Raw genomic sequence first — 17,908 nt, forward strand, 5'->3', positions numbered from 1 at the left:
TGAAAATGAGTCAGGTATACAAGTTAAGTTAATGTTAAAGTAGTCCATGGGTTCAACTGCTGTAAGACACTGGCCTCGGTGGAGTAATAGGGTGCAAACCATTACCCCTGTCCTTCCCTAAAAAACGAAAATTAGTCAAACAGACAAGTTAGTCATTGTCAGATTATCTGTATTTCATAGATAGCTGGCCCAAACCACTACCCCTGTTCTTCCCTGAAATGAAAATGTAATAGTCAAACAGACAAGCTGGTCATAGTCATATTATCTGTAATCTACATGTATATATAGAGAGGGGTTAAACCACTATCCCTGTCCTTCCCTGAAATTAAAATGAGTCAAACAGACAAGTTACTAGTCATAATCAAATTATCTGTAATCTATAGAGAGGGCCTAAACCACTAACCACGTCCTTCCAGAAACGAAATTAGTCAAAGTATTCCATGAACTCAGCTTCAGTAAGACACCAGCCTTAATAGAGTTATAGGCCCGTATTCTGAACTCAGGTTTAAATTAAACCCTGGTTTAAAGTTGTGGTTTAAGCCAATTGGGGCAAAAAGCCCTAACAGTACACATCCAATTTATTAAATCATACAACACCAACAATGTTCATAATTGTCTGGGAATGGTATTTTTCTTCATTATAATTATAAAGCAAAAGGAAACAAAACAGTTAACATAAGAAATATACAATATAAACAGAATTTTTGGCTCCCATAATTTTAGCACCGACTTAGACCGTGGTCTAAGTTAAACCTGACTTGAGAATGCGGACCATAGGGCGCAAACTATCACCTCTGTCCTTCCATGAAATGAAAATTAGTCAAATAGATATACCTGTAAGTACAGGTAAGCAATTATCATAGTATTTGTATTCTAGTTATTATATATGAAAGTTGTTCAAAGGAGTAATAGGATAACAAATATTACACCTGTCCTGAAAATGAGTTTTCAGACAAGTTGGTCATCATTAATGTCATATGATCTGTATTACATAGATTTGGTCAACATAGTCATCAGCCTTGATCGGATTAAAGGAAACCAAAACATTATCTCCTCCTGACCTTGACATATGTGGTGTGAATTATATTTCCCCATGACATATGTGTGCTCAGAAGGAGGCAAGATGCAATATGAAAGATAATGAGGAAAATCTGAAAGTTTGTGTACACAACAAATGGAGAGTTGTCCACAAAATCAGCCATTTTGAAGCATGTTTGCCAATTTGAGGATTCCCATAGAAAGTACAAGAGTTTTCAAACTCCCATAACTTGCTTATTTCATAACCGATTTTGATGAAAATTTATTTAAATTGTTCCTCTCACTTTACTCTTTCCAATAAGATTGCTTCTCTTCTTGGGTTTTGGTTTCCTTCAAGTGGTGGCTGCAACTATTACCTCGAGCCTTCCAAGATATCAAAAGTGGTCAAACATTACTTTCAACCTCATGAATAATTCAAATATGTTTGATAAATAATTCATAAGAGAAATAACATTTTTGAATACAAATAATAATTCAACCTCACTATACCCTTGTGCTATATATGTACAGCATTAAAGTTGGAAATAAGGGATAAGTGTTAATCCGACACATCTCCAGAACATGTGACACAAAAAGTGTAATGCCCAGAAGATCCGTTTCCGCACTCCTATCATGGCAGGAAAATCAATGTCGTGGCTTTTTTTCTCATTAGAGCAATGACTTCCAATTTGACGGCGATATGGCCCTTCAAACGGGAGCAGGTTGTTTAATGGCCAGTCTCATCTTCACAAGTGCAGATTTTCCAGAAGGGCAGCATCAGTGGCGTACCTAGGATTTTCCACAGGGGGGGCAAATTCATCCGCCAAAAAATTTGGTCTTCAACCACAAATAAAGGAATTCGTACCAGAAAAAAATTTGACAAGCAAAAAAAAAAAAAAAAAAAAAAAGGTATTCAAGACCCGTCAGGGGTGGCAGAGATATGTTCCTTGCATGGGTTGTGACTCATCAGGGGGGGCAATCTGCCCCCTCTGCCCCCCCTGTAGGTACGCTAGTGGGCAGCATCTTTATTTCCCATACCAGCGTCCCCATTATGCCTATTCCTGTATTAAGAGAATGCTCATTAGAGGGGTGATAGGGGTGTTTTTCTCTCATTAGCTGAGCTCATTAGTTATTGCGACAGGTATTCCCCATTTTCCATTCCACTTATTTTCCATACTTAGAAAGGGAGATATAAGATCATAGACAGGCCTGGACAAAGTCATATGGGACAATATTACACCTACATGTTCAAACACAAATTGCCCTTCAATGCAATGTACAATGGAAGAAGTAAACACATACATTTTTTAATTGAAAATATATGCACTACCATCATGTCACATTAGAGTAATTGTAATGCCAATTGATAATTGAATATTTCTTACATACATTTTTATAGAAAATGCAAATCGGCTTCATGTACATACATGTACATGTCTGCATACAATTTCATCAGTACATCATCTTTCTATAATTTTGGGGTTATGACTTTTATCCTACACGTTGTGACGACAACAGGACTTTATTAAAGTAATACTGTACATGTACCTCAGACGTAGCCGCTGAAATCAAAGCACTCAACCATACCCATTTTCACCTGGGTGGAGAGTGGCAAAAAGTAGATTAGGGCAATTCCATAGGTTGGTGGACATGAGCTCAATGTGTCTTTGTACATATAGCCCATCTGAACCGTAACGTGAGTAACCACTTTATCTGCACCCCTAGTAAAAACCATGTGTTCTTTTTTTTTTATTATATACAAATTTGTCTCCCTAATATACTTCTTTGAAATGGATATAATCAACTTTCATAAAAGCCTTGCATGAGGACACTTTTCACTTATCTCCACTTTTAATTTTATGCATGTCCAAATCATGTAACATGAGTAACCAACACATTTCAAAGATTTGCCAGGAGCATAATGAAATTTCCCAAGTTTTGTTTTTATACAAAGGATAGTCAGACTGCGTACTATGTTGTGATAAAGAGATGTTTAGTTCCTATCAATAATAATGGAGTTACAGCTCCAAGTATGAGTCAAGGTGTCTCCAAATGTAACGTGAGTAACTGTGGAATAGCCCATTACTGTCTTGCCAGAGGAATCTCCAGAGGATGCTACGATGTTGTTTAAAAAGTTCAAACACACCTTTTTCATTAAAAGGCAAGTCATAACCACTACACCGTGTAAAATATATATATCCAATGTATTCTGTATGTATGCAAATTGAGTACTGAAGTGATGACATCACAAAAAACTTTTTTTTTTGTAATTTCAGCGTTTTTAAATGTTAGGAACCAGGCCAATAATACATTGACTTCAGTTGGACCAATTATGTATTCATGAGGTCATATCTTGGGGCCCCATGGACCGATTCCCACCAAATTTGGGTTGCGGGTTTTTTTCAAAATATGGTATCGAAAATGCTAACATGCCAATATGGAATATTGATGACGTCGCACTTCGGTACTCTCTTGACTATGAACATGTAAACCCAAACTGAACCATATAAAAATTATGTGAAGGAGGAAAAAAAAATCCCGTACAGGGGATTTTTCCCATTTGGCTTTGCTTATGACAGTATTTTACAAACTCCATCGGCTATTCATTTTATTACATTTTGGGGGAAGGGATGCTTCCCGATTTGGCCCCATCAACCTTTTGGCTGACAATTAGCAACACCTCTAGTGCTGCATCTATAAGTGCTTTTGCATTCCATGTATATAGTGTATAAACCAAGATGCCTACAACTCCACTATCACAAATTAAATCCTGTGCATTATTTGTTTTATAAAACAGTTATATAAAGTATTGAAGTTAGTGGGGAACTTGTACAAATTCCCCCAAACTTTCTCGGATTACATGGACAAAGATATCTCATTTAATAATAATAATAATACCCAATTTTTTATAGAGCGCTTTTCCCAGAATGGCTCAAAGCGCGTTACAGCATATTATTACCCCGGTCATTGGATTCATTTCAATCCCGCACGAAAAGTGCACAATTTCCACTCCCTGGGGAGCATTCCTTGCATTCATCGCAGCCTCATTATGGCGCTGGCAAAATCAAACATACAATATCTTTCGCATCCTACCGGGTACCCATTTAGCACCTGGGTCGAGAGTGGCAAAGTGTGGATTAACGCCTTGCCAAAGGACGCTAGACCGCGGTGGGGTTCGAACACACGACCCTCTGTTTACAAGGCGAGAGTCAGAACCACTACACCACGGCTCTTCCATCTCATTTGTTTTCAATGACAGCATATCTTGTACATGTATGCACCCCTGAGTGTGCGCATCAAGTCCCTGCCAGTCTTCTGTCTGATAGAATGCATATTTCATAATGCAATTTTTGTATGTGCTAAGGGTAAAACAAGTGCATCTTAAGGCTTGCCTTAGCTTTTTAACAAAGGGTCATGTGAATCCTACTAGAGTATCACATAACATTCCAATCCTAAAAAGATTCAGATTCAGATTCAGATTAAAACTTAAAGCAGCCATTTTGACCCTTTTTTTTTCAAACATCAATTCTCTGTGAAAATTTAAATATTGAAATCAAAACATATCTAGCGCCCTCTCATGTCGATATTTGCATTTTTCCTTTAAAAATGGGCTTTCCTGCGCCAAAGCACTACTTACGAAAGGGACTGGCGCGTATCATCCGGAGAGGTTGAAGAGCACAATCATATTCAACGACTACTACTTTGGAAAGGGCTCTTTGAGCATTAATAACTTTAGGGATAGGACAACAAGAAGCTACAAAGAAAAAAGTGTTCTGCCCAGACCATGCTTTGGAATGAATAGAAAAATCATACAGATATCTTATTTTGATTCGGCACCCAATGCATTTTTCATAATGTTTATCCTGTAAAACACATTCCCATTCCATATCCACCACATCATAACTGTTTTAGGGTATACACATTCATACCATTAAATGAATTGGAATAATAGCCACATTTGGGGGACTCACCATTTAAAGCTAAAGACCCCCCCCCAAAAAAAAAAAAAAAGCAGTGCTGTACCCAATGGGTGGGAGTCTGCGTAGAATTAAAGGATGAACACATCGCTAGCATATATGCACTCGTTATTGGCTACACAGGTTTTTATATAAGTTTATAGTACATCAATTTTTTTTTTAATTGAATAAAATTATTATACCTATCTGGAATAAATCTAGTTTAAAGTACATCCGCCAGCAAGACAAAATATATGGCTTCTTCAATCAAACTGTGCGGCTTCAAATAGGATTATTTTGCATATTTAGATTCAATTAATATCAAAAGCATATACATGGCTTCTCAGTTACACCCATATCTTTCTAAGAAGAGCAATAATTTTAAAAGTCAAGTCCACCCCAGAAAATTGTTGATTTGAATTGATAGAGAAAAATCAAACAAAAATAACGCTGCAAATTTCATCGAAATCGGATGTAAAATATTAAAGTTATGACATTTTTCAGTTTCGCTTATTTTTCACAAAACAGTTCAATGCACAACTCAGCGATATGCAAATGAGAGAGTCGATGATGTCCATCACTCACTATTTCTTTTGTTTTTTATTGTTTGAATAATACAATATTTCAATTTTTACAGATTTGACACTAAGGATCAACTTAATTTAACCATAAAATGTTAAATTAATGGTAATTCCACATGTTCAGGGAGAAATAAAACTTTGTTTCACTTGATGAGGAGGAGAAAATTAGAATATTTCATATTTCATATAATAAAATACAAAAGAAATAGTGAGTGGGTGACGTCATCAGTCTGCCAATTTGCATACCGACCAGGATGTGCACATAACTGTTTTGTGAAATTAAGCGAAACTTTAAAATGTCATAACTTTCTTATTTTACATCCAATTTTGATGAAATTTTCAGTGTTTTGCTTGTTGGATTTTTCTCCTTTTTTTCAAATCAACATTTTGTTGGGGTGGACTTGTCCTTAAATTATGACAGAGGCTTATTCTTTATATAGATACATATGCACTTGTAATCCAGGGACGATGAGTCTATAAGGGGTACGTGTATCGAGATGAGTCGGACGTTATAGCGTTTGTAACTTATGGGGTGTTCCAAAGAGGATCAATCGGTTTTATTACCTATGGATTATGCAATGAACCAGGTACATTGGCATATGTCATTGCATTACATATTTCATTGATACAGTGTACATACATATTTGGAGGGGCCCCCCAAAAAAACAAAAAGTATTACCATAAAAGAGCCAAATAGCCCCCCCCCCTCCCCCATGATAAAAAGAATAATAAAACACACCCCAAAACACATTGGTCTGTAGACATGTAACTATTGAAACTAAGTTTAGGGGCTTGCCTTCTCTACAAGCTTTTGCTTTTCATTGATAATATTACTGCAACAAATTGTAGTTTTGTTCAATTAATATTCAACATTTGTTACGAAATTTCATTGATTTATCTGTATTATCGATTATATTGAATATTCATTGTTACTTTGATTATATTTGGAAAAAATTGTTGAACGGAAATAAAATCTAAATCTAAATCTAAATCTAAACTTAATATTGATTTATTAAACTTCCTTGAAATGCTTAAGTTTATTAAATGCATGTATCTATTATTTTTCATATCATTTTCTTCAGAAACCAAGAATGGGATCCAATGATCGTTGCTTTAAAATATTGTCAGGGCTCCTAGTGCACATACCTAGTTCCCAACACGATTAAAAATGTGTTCTTAATCATGGCGTACTCATAGTGATTGTTTCAGGTCATATCAGATCATATCAGATCAGTCATGGTATTGATCGTAGACCAAATCTGAATGGTCCAAAAAAATTCGGATCAGTTACGAAAGGCTAATCGTGGCGTTCGCAACTGATCGCACGGAAGTGGGAATGAGGCATAAAAGCGATTTAACTTTTAGCAATCATACTGATCGTAGACAAATTTTGAATGGTCCAAAAAAAATTGCAATCGGTTACGAAAGGCCGATCATGGCGTTTGCAACAGATCGCACGGAAGAGGGAACGAGGCATAAGCGATTTAACTTTTGGGCTGAGCTTTAGAAGTGATCATACAATATAATCAAAAAATGAATCCCCTGATCAACTGCAAAGCTTCATGTTAAGGGGCCAAGAACAATTTGCGACTGAAACTTTGAAAGTTAATCTGAATACAATGGAGGCGTACAATATATGTTTTCCATCGTCAATGACAACTGAGAAAGAAACGAATACCAAAATGTGTACAAATGACATATGAGTGAACACGAGCACGATGAATGCTATGCGTGGGACCATGACTTTTAGCCTTTCCTTTGTTTCTAACCTTTCACGCCAGGGGCCTGTTTAATAAACCCTGTTATAAAAACAAATTTGCAATAACAGTTAATAGCTACTGAAATCCTTCAATCTGATTGGCTGCCATCAGATTTGTTACAAAAATTGTGCATTTTTTATAACAAGTCTTTATTAAACGGGACCCAGAACAGAGAAAAGGTTGCAAAATGTCACCCATAATGACCATTAGGTTCAACCCATAAGTGCATTGTACACATATACAACTTAAAATGAACAGTGGCAGAAAATACATCCCCCACTCAAAAAGATAGGATGCATTTAATGCAAGCACACAGCACAGGAGTGTGTTTCATAAAGCTGTTCACAACTTAAAAGCAACTTTACACAAACTACAAAATCAACATCAATGAAATTCAGGTGTGTATCGTTTAAGCACAAGAAAGGATCACCAGTTGTTTGTACATGTTAGTCGCTCATAATTACGAAAAGCTTTATGAAACACCAACCAGGGGCCCGCAGCATAAAAGTTAATATTATGCTAACTTTGTCATCCAATGGTAACAACCATGGTAAAATGGCTCAACGGCCAATCAAAATCATCATCATCTGCAGAAATCTTCAAAATTAGACTTGGACGCACATAATGAGGAGGAGTGAAGGATATTTTCAAGGTGATTTTGCAGGAGCTTTTGGAAGCTGTCAAGCGAAACTGCATGAACTATTTGAAGAGGGAGTTTATTCCATTCAGGTACTGATCGTTGGGCAAGGCAAAGTTGTCAAAATTTGGCAAAAACGAGGATTCCATGAAATTACCATTGGATGGCAATAGTAACTTTTGTGCAACGGGGCCCTGATGTATACAAATAATCTACTGCTACAAAATATGGATCCCATACCTTTCCTGCTTTACAATGAATTACTGCTACGTTATCCTTATCTTTGGCCAGCCACTGCATGACATCTTCACAAAACGGTCGAATAAGCTCGATCCTAGGCGGGTTGTGATCGTCAAACGGATAGTGGGCCACTCGATGATCAAAGTGGGACGTGTCGTAATTCCTTTCGGAGCACCTAATAAAAAGAATAAGTGTAGGAATAGGGTTAAGTATGAGTATGGAGATAGAAAATGATCACATTGTTAAAAGCATAAGATTCAATCTATGTATAAAGTTATTGGCAAGGCTCCACACTAACTTTTTTTCTTGGTGGCCCAATCAACCAAAATCATCAATTTCATATTTTTGGTGGCCCGCAAATCAGATTTGGTGGCCCTAAAACTATACAAAACATTACAACTTATTAAAATATTTGGTAGCCTATCCGGGCCACCAAGTATGGGCTTTTTCAGAATTTTGGTAGCCCAACTTTCATTTTCGGCTGCATCGGGCCACTGCTTATGTCGAGCCCTGTTATAGGTACAAGTATAACCTGGATAAGGATAAGTAATTGTCATTATTATTCATAACTGTAGACTTGGTTTCCATTAGTAAAGAAAGTAATACTAAAAAATAAGTATTTTCCTTTCAGCGCACCTAACTGAAAGACTAGGTGTAGGAGCAGGAATAAGAATAAATTTAAGTATGGGATATAAAAAGAAGTTGAGTACTCTTATATGCATAATCTTATGAACTGGTAAAGCATATTAAATCTATGTAAGTTTAACATAAGTAATTGTCATTATTATTCATATCTGGAGATTTTGTTTCCATTTAGTAGAAAGTAATACTATAAAGTAAGTATTTTCCTTTCAGCGCATCTAACAGAAAGAATAGGTGTAGGAATAGGATTACAAATAATTACAAGTATGGGGATAAAAAAGTAGAGTATTCTTATAAGTATACATGTATATGTCTAATCATATGTATCGGTAAAGCATAAGATTAAATCAATGTACATGTAAGTTATATTAAGTAAAAGGATAAGGATAAGTGATTGTCATTATTCAAGTCTGGAGAGTTTGTTTCCATTTGTAGAAAGTAATACTTTAAAGGAAATATTAAAAGAGCAAAGATTTACATAGTGGTCTTTATATACCTTCATGGTTGAAACATACACATAATGAAAAAAAAAATTCATTTAAGTGAAATAGAGACTACGTTATTCAATCTTGAGAGATACTACATGTACATAATCAAGTCTGGAAGCTGTTCTAAATTTGTTATCAATAAAATGTCCAAAATGTCCAAAAATCTCTGGCCAACAGCTCTGACTCTTGCCCAATCACATTGCAGAGTTTTGGTAGCTTATAACAGTAGTTGGTAACTACCTTTGAATAATAACTTTAAGAAACAGGGTCCCGATTTCAACAAATCGTCGGCGGTCATCCCAACCGTCGTATCACACATTCGACGATGCAAACCCATTTCAGAGAAAATTTACTTCAAAGTTTACTATAATTTTCACACTTACTTCCCCAGCCTTACAACATATTCATTGCTTGAAAAATACATGGTTGGAAAGACCAAGATAATTGCTTGACATTGGTATCATTATTTTTACAAAAAACGAAGGATCAAAGAAAATATCGCATGCTTGTAATTTCGGTTTGAGCGGCTTAGATTTTCCCTGTACAAAAATGCCATGGGAAAAAGCGATACAACGTTTTGACTGACCGCGATTACAATGCGCGCGATCAGTCAAAACGTTGTATCGCTTTGCACGTGCAAAGTCAATGCAGTGCCAACTGCCGATACAACGTTTTGGCATCGCCGTGAAAATTCCCTCATATCTCAAAAACTAAAATAAATTGCTGCATAGAAATGTAGAACATAGAATAGGACTTGTCCTTTCATTTTCTGCAAAAATCTAAAAATCAATTTTTTTTTTGGACCAAAATTGACTGATACGACGGTTTGGATGAACGCTGACGAAATGATCACATCACATGTCTAGAAAATTTCCTTTTTGATTTGTCTATTTGCTTTATAGTCCAGATAACCAGACTTCACTATCAACTTTGCAACCACAAGTGCAAAGTGTCCAGCATCAACCAGCCTTCCACTTCATAATCCAATAGTTTTGTGGCATGGTACATGCGGGTTCCTTTTACACGTAATAGGGTTGCCAATTTGCTATACTCACAAGTTATACACTTTATAATGATCCTGGTGGTATAAGTTTAGAAATCTGAAAAAAAAAACAAATGACAAGGTTAAGGTTTACTTTAACTTTCATACAAGAAACATTTCTCACTACAAATACATGATGTTAACATCATCTTAGCAGGGAAGTGGGAGTTGATCTAAGAGTAAGAATAAAGAATTCCCTCCTTTATGTACAGTATGTACAAAATTGGTGAGTACCACAAGGATATACCATAGGGTCAATGCATCTCATTATCTTCATTCCATTTAAATTGAAATCCATGTCATTTTCACCAAATTTTGCACATAGTCACTTTAATGCCTATATATTCCAAATATGCAAAAAAAAAACATGGGTTCATGTGGTTGATTTTTGCTATTGAGCTTTGAAATTCCCCAAATTGGAAGTTCTCGAGAATCGCGCATTCAAAAGAATTTGGCATTTTTAGACCCCATCACTACATTGCGGTTAAACCTCTATTTCTAAGTCAAAATCCATGTAGTTCAGAGTGGTAATACTGAAGATGCAGAACAATATTCATATTGCTATTCGTTTGTCCTTTTAAGGCTGGCAGCACCTTCATTTCTTTGAAATGGTGTGAAAGAAGACAAAAACAATCTCAAAAAGATGAAATTTATACAACAAATAAATAAAGTACAATAAATGCTGCACTTTATTCAAAATCCATGTCATTTTTACTAAAATTTGCAAGCTTGTAGAGGAAGCTGTTCTCAAGCGGTGTAAACATTAAAACATAGGGGTTTGTGTGCTTGTTTTTTTTCCAAACTATTAGCACTTTTGTTGGAGCAAATGTGCTATTTTAAACACCATTAAATACATGCCAAAGGTCCTATTCGTCATACTTTGCAGCACTTCAGAGTAAAGTATCCAGAAATTGTACTGATATTCAAGAAACATAGGCCCATAGATTATTTTCAGCTAATAAGCTTCATTATTAATAACACATCGGATCTGCAGTTAGAATGCTTATCATGTGTAAAATCAGCTGATACCTTTAGCTGATTAATCACCTGTTCATCCATTGTGACGTCAATGCGCATAGCGTAGAATATGCGCAGATCATGATGCGCACTAACAAAACTGTGGAACCTCCTTAAAGGACAAGTCCACCCCAACAAAAGGTTGATTTGAATAAAAAGAGAAAAATCCAACAAGCATAACACTGAAAATTTCATCGAAAATCGGATGTAAAATAAGAAAGTTATGACATTTTAAAGTTTCGCTTAATTTCACGAAATAGTTATATGCACATCCTGGTCAGTATGCAAATGAGGAGACTGATGATGTCATCCACTCACTATTTCTTTTGTATTTTATTATATGAAATATGAAATATTTTAATTTTCTCCTAATTTTTAAGTGATACAACGATTAATTCCTCCCTGAACATGTGGAATTAGTATTGTTTTATATTATATGGTTCAGTCAAGTTGGTCCTTAATGTCAATTCTATAAAAAATGAAATATTGTATAATTCAAACAATAAAGAACAAAAGAAATAGTGAGTGATAGACATCATCAACTGACTCACCTAGTTGTGCATATCACTGTTTTGTGAAAAATAAGCGAATCTTTAAAATGTCATATTTCTTATTTTACATCCGATTTTGATGAAATTTTCAGCACTATGCTAGTTTGATTTTTCTCTACTTTTTCAAGTCAGCATTTTCCTGGGGGTGGACTTGACCTTTAAGTAACAAAACTTGAATGTAAAATAACAATGGTAATAAAAGTGTAAAGAGTACAGTACACACAATTGTTCAGTGTGCTTGTTACCTAGCAACGATTATCGTGCATATTTCTTTAACAAACCGACAAGAAAGATAACTCTTTCATAAAATGTTAGACTTTAAAAGGATCTATTTATAAAAATCCTAGTTTTCAATGAAACTAAGAGATGTGATACAATGAATATACTTTGAGTTTCTTCACTTGACGGAACATAATAACAATAATATAACATTTGTAAGGCGCTTTCATGTCTTTCTCAGCACTCGGTTTGCTGCCTGATACAAATTACCCAGGAAAATAATAATGTAGTCTGGGGCCCGTAACACAAAGCTTAGCAATGATCATAGAACATTTTTTGACGATTGATTCCATCGACTACATTGTACAATCAATCGTGAAAATCAAGCGTACGATCAATCACGAGCCTTTGTGTTACGGGATCCTGGATTGTTTCAATTTCTCAAGTGTAGAAAAATTCATTACTTGCATGCAAGATGTATTAATACAGACCTGCCAATCTCTGGGAATGAAAAAATTGTATTCTGTTATGAAAAAAAAATGCATTTTTCCCCCAAAAAATGTATTTCATAATAAAATACATTGCGCGCACGCTCATCGTGGCGCTCAAGCTGCATGCAAGCTATAATGGGCACTGGTTTTAACAAAATTATTGGAAAAAAAAAGTTACCTGAAATTACATTGATCCAATAACCATATTTGTGTTATTTTTCAATTATTATTTTTTATTTTACAAAATCATAGTTTTTAAAGAAAAACGTAATCTCGTATTTTGGTTGCAAAAACGTACTAAATATGCCAAAAACGTACTGGTTGGCAGCTCTGTTAATGACGACGACTTACCTGACTACTTCTTCCATGTCATTCCTATACATCCTCTCCAAGCTCTCCGCTGGGAATCCCATGGCGATTATATTGGGACAAATATCTGCAAGTTGTTCAGGTCAAGGAAAACGACTTCGCTATTTTAATTTTATCTCAAAAGTACTAGCGTACAGGAGTTGATCCAAGATTTCATACATTTTCACAACTTTCAGTTCATTAAATTCCATACAGCATACCCAACAATTATTAATAGTTGTTTAAACAAACAATAAACACATGTATTGTTAAATTTTAAATTAAACATAGACAAGATATTTCTGTAACAGGTAGATAAATGGAGGGCTCGTGAAACTGTTCCATTTTGTTTGGCAGTATTAAAACAAATTCTTTTTGGCAAGAAACGTTGTCCTTATTGTCAAAAGATGGGTTACCACTACCAAAAAATGAATATTTCATGCAGAAAAACATTCTGACAAGCATTATGGTGGTATCACTATTGAAAACTGTCATCTTAAAAAAAACTGGCAAGAAAAAAATAATAAAAATCAACATTTTATTTTTTTTGCATTTTGTATAACGGTCCAGAACAGAAGTATGCATTAAAGTAAATGGAAAAAGCACAGGATAAGTAATAATAAAATATTTCACAAGCTTCTTTATGACGACCCCCCCCCCCTCCTCCCAACACCATACATCACAGGCAGACTCTTCAAATTCCCATGTGTAGGTAGTCAATGCAATCTCCACTGAAAAATGAATATTTAGTGGAGTGGGCACACTATATGTAGGTATGTCAATAGCTAAACCACTAGCTACCCTTGAGGATGACACGGATTTTCCTAAAATATCATTATCTTCCATCTCAAGGACGGTCATTGGCTGATCCTCTCTTTATAATGTAAGTGCAGAGACAATAGGAGTATTCCACTTCAGACTGACTCAAAGTTTGAGAAAACCAGGGTCCTAACTTAGTCATTCGATGAAGTTAGGGGGAAACTACCTGAAAAGGGAAGTTCACCCTGACGAAAAGCTTTGTTGTAAAAATAGCAGAAAAAATAATAAATAATATTGGTGAAGGTTTGATGAAAATCCATTAAATATTAAGAAAGTTATTGGATTTTCAAGTTTGTGATTTGTGACCTCATAAATGAGCAGCTGCCGATGTTATATAATATAAATTTCATTTTTTTGAATGATTCACAATGACTTTTTTTTTTTTTCTAGGAGCGCATGTGAAATGGTTTGTGTATTGAATGATACTGAAGATAAAATAAAAACCCTTTTCAATTATCTGAGAAAGCTGCTTGCATATGACGTCACAAATCCAATAATTAAAACTCTAATAACCTTTTTATTCTTTGATGGATTTTCTTCAAACCTTTGCCAATATTTTTCATTATTTTTTTTCTGGCTAATTTTACAATAAACTTTTGGTCAGGGTGAACTTCCCCTTTAAGACAGACAGAGGCATCGCTGGAAGAGTTGTGGAAAACTGATTCATAAAGAAATCAGTCATAGACACCGTTCTCACTACCTTCCTAAAACTAGTTTAATGGAAACTAGTTTAGTAGAAACTAGTTTAACGTGTAGCGAATACGGTCAAAGCGATCTTCCAAACCGGTTCAGAAAACCACCTCGCAATGTGGTTTTCAAGATCGCTTTGCCTCGTTAAACTGGTTTTAGAGTGAGGACACAACCGTTCTTCGGGAAGCGATCTTTGCACATTTTGAGCGGGCTACTCCACAGAACAGGTGCAGAATGCCTACACTGCGGTTTCAAATTTCGCACGAAACATGTCACCCCACTGAGAGCGTTTCGATAGCAACAAGATCACTTTACGTGAAGTGATTTTGAAAACCACTTTCATGTGATCAAGTGGGAACGCTAGCAAAGCAATCTTCCAAACTGGTTTCCTAAATCGGTTTCCAGTATAAAACTAGTTTTAGAAAGCGTAATGAGAACGGTGTCATAGATGATTATAGGCCTAACCTGAAAGCAGGGAAGTGGGAGCTAGATCATAGCTTCTATCTTGCACCTATAATTTTTAATGATAAATACCAGTTGTGGTAACGATCTCAAAGGAAGTTCGAACAGAATCTAATAAAACGGCCATCCAAGTATTTGAATGAATGAATGAGTAAATGAATGAATGAATCTTTGTTTCATTTCACTTCCGATATTAAACAACATCAACAGTAAATCATTGCGATACAAGTAAATAGCAAAGAACAAAGGTAAATAATTACAGAATAATATACATAATACATGCTCTACTTTTTATGGAACATTAGTAACACCCATGAGACAAGATGGAAATGAAACGTGGTGACCTACTAAGAAGCTTAGCTACTATTGTATGTATAAATAAAATATATGTGCCAAATGACTCTGGAAAAAAAATATGTTATTGCTGAGAAATAAGCATGGAGTTCCATAAAATGTCAGGTACTTTTCCAAGCAATATTATTAATACACTGTCCCACATATGCCTTTTTGTCAGTTAATATCGGAATTATCGGTTTTCAGGTAAGATTTCATTATTTCACAAAAACAGGTTCATTGCAATGTACCAGGGGCCCGATGCAGAAAGAGTTGCGTTTAAAAAGCCAAAAAATCAATCGCAAGTCCCAAATGCGCGCTGTTGATTGGTTGAAAATCAAGTTGCACATGATTTTTAGAGTTGCGATTGATTGGAACTCTTTCTGCAACGGGCCCTTAAAGGTTCGCTGAGAACCAAACTAATCGAGTCACAATGTACACTTCGCCTATCAGATTAATTGTTTGCTGCAATTACCTTCTTTTACCTTTATAAACTCATCAGACTGGACAGTGTTTGAGGCATAACAGTCATGGTCTATATACATTCAGCCACTAATACACAAAGGAATAGCAATTAATACATGTACAGGTATATACATGTATGTATGGAACTGTAACCCTGTAAGAGGCCGTTCTCATTACGCTTTCTAAAACTAGTTTACTGGAACCGATTCAGGAAACCACTTTGGAAGATCGCTTTACTAGCGTTCCCACTTGATCACACGAAAGTGGTTTTCAAAATCACTTCACGTAGAGCGCTCTTGTTGCTATGGAAACGCTCTCAGTGGGGTGACACGTTTCGCGCGAAATTCGAAACCGCAGCATGGGCATTCTATACCTGTCGTGTGGAGTAGCGCGCTCAAAATGTGCGAAGATCGCTTCCCGAAGAACGGTTGTGTCCTCACGCTAAAACCAGTTTAACGAGGCAAAGCGATCTTGAAAACTACATCGCGAGGTGGTTTTCCAAACTGGTTTGGAAGATCGCTTCGACCGTTCTCACTACGCGTTAAACTAGTTTCCACTAAACTAGTTTCCAGTAAACTAGTTTTAGGAACGTAGTGAGAACAGCCTCTAAGTGTAAGCCTACACTTTGTACCAAATCCGATCTACTTTTCCCATGTACATGTAAAAATAAAGTTATTCAATTCAATTCAATTCTACATGTATATATTCAATTTGGTAGGTCTATTTGTTAATTCCCAGGCCTGCAAATTGTGCAAATTGATTAATTCAACCCCTTTCGATTTTAAACCAGTTTCTTCATGGATGCAAATGCAAAACAGGGCATTCAATAAAAATAGAATGAACTATAGCCTACATGTATATGTTTCTTTCTGTGCACATATATACAGGTGTGCATATTTCCTGTATGGAACCGGAACAGGCTGCATGTACGATAGAGTTGTAGACTAGGCCTGTCATCACTGATAGGTTCCGACCTTGACCTTTCTCTCACAGCAGACACATTTACAGGTCAAAGGTCAAATGAAGTGACACACGCTGGAGAAACCTTTATAAATGTACAAGTTGTGAAGTTCATTCCATGGCATTATCCCCGGTGTGATGCACGTAAAGTGCCATTGGTGATACACTTGAAAGGTCAAGTCCACCCCAGAAAAATGTTAATTTCAATCAATAAAGAAAAATCAAACATGCATAACGCTGAAAATTTCATCAAAATTGGATGTAAAATAAGAAAGCTACAACAATTAAAAGTTTCACTTATTTTTCACAAAACAGTTATATGCACAACTATGTGACATGCAAATGAGAGAGTCGATGATGTCCCTCACTCACTATTTCTTTCGTTTTTATTGTTTGAATAATACAATATTTCAATTTTTACAGATTTCACAATAAGGACCAACTTGACTGAACCATAAAATGTTTAAACAATGGTAATACCACATGTTCAGGGAGGAATAAAACTTTGTTTCACAGGACAACAGGGAGAAAATTTGAATATTTCATATAATAAAATACAAATGAAGTAGTGAGTGAGTGATGTCATCAGTCTCCTCATTTGCATACTGACCAGGATGTGAATGTAACTGTTTTGTGAAATTAAGCGAAACTTAAAAATGTCCTAACTTTGTTATTTTATATATATCCGATTTTGATGAAATTTTCAGTGTTATGCTTGTTAGATTTTTCTCTGTTTATTCAAATCAACTTTTGTCCTTTAACTATAGGGTTAAACAGGTACAAAATTAATATTTTATTTTTAGGGGGCTACTTTTCTATACCTACTACCTAAATTTTAGTCTGTAAAATCTGCTACAAGTTGTACAAGCTTCAACATTGCAGTGAATGGGGGATTTCTGGGGCTTTTTTCAAATTTCCAGGGCTATTTTGAGCATTTCGGGGACGAAATCGCCCTAAGCACCCATGTAATTCTTTTCCCCTGGTGTTAACAAGCAACACCAGCCCGTGTCGTGCAAAGACCGTACACTAAAAATACACCAAAGAGAAACCTCTATCTACAAGTTGTGAAATTCATTCCCTGGTAATGATGCATAGTACATTTTGTGTACAGTAGCATTGGTGATATATAGAACTATGGTGCTAACCAACAACACCGGTCACTGTTGTGAGATTATACACTCAGGTGTTAA

General features: G+C 35.7%; 1 protein-coding gene across 2 annotated transcripts in view; it reads right to left on the minus strand.

The window, feature by feature from the left end:
- LOC129282008 (phosphatidylinositol 3,4,5-trisphosphate 3-phosphatase and dual-specificity protein phosphatase PTEN-like) overlaps positions 1-13,079 on the minus strand; it is a 33,698-nt gene extending 20,619 nt beyond the window's left edge. For both annotated transcript variants that reach the window (XR_010296479.1, XM_054917939.2), the window contains exons 1-3: positions 12,993-13,079; positions 10,377-10,421; positions 8,192-8,366 (exon numbers count right to left, since the gene is read on the minus strand). Coding sequence is in view for 1 of the 2 variants with exons in the window: in XM_054917939.2 (XP_054773914.1) it covers positions 8,192-8,366; positions 10,377-10,421; positions 12,993-13,054 (282 nt within the window). In the remaining variant the exon portion in view is untranslated. The remainder of the gene's footprint in view (positions 1-8,191; positions 8,367-10,376; positions 10,422-12,992) is intronic.
- Between the last annotated feature and the right edge of the window lie 4,829 nt (positions 13,080-17,908).

The sequence above is a fragment of the Lytechinus pictus genome, chromosome 18 (assembly GCF_037042905.1).
Source record: "Lytechinus pictus isolate F3 Inbred chromosome 18, Lp3.0, whole genome shotgun sequence".
Lineage (NCBI taxonomy): Eukaryota > Metazoa > Echinodermata > Echinoidea > Temnopleuroida > Toxopneustidae > Lytechinus > Lytechinus pictus.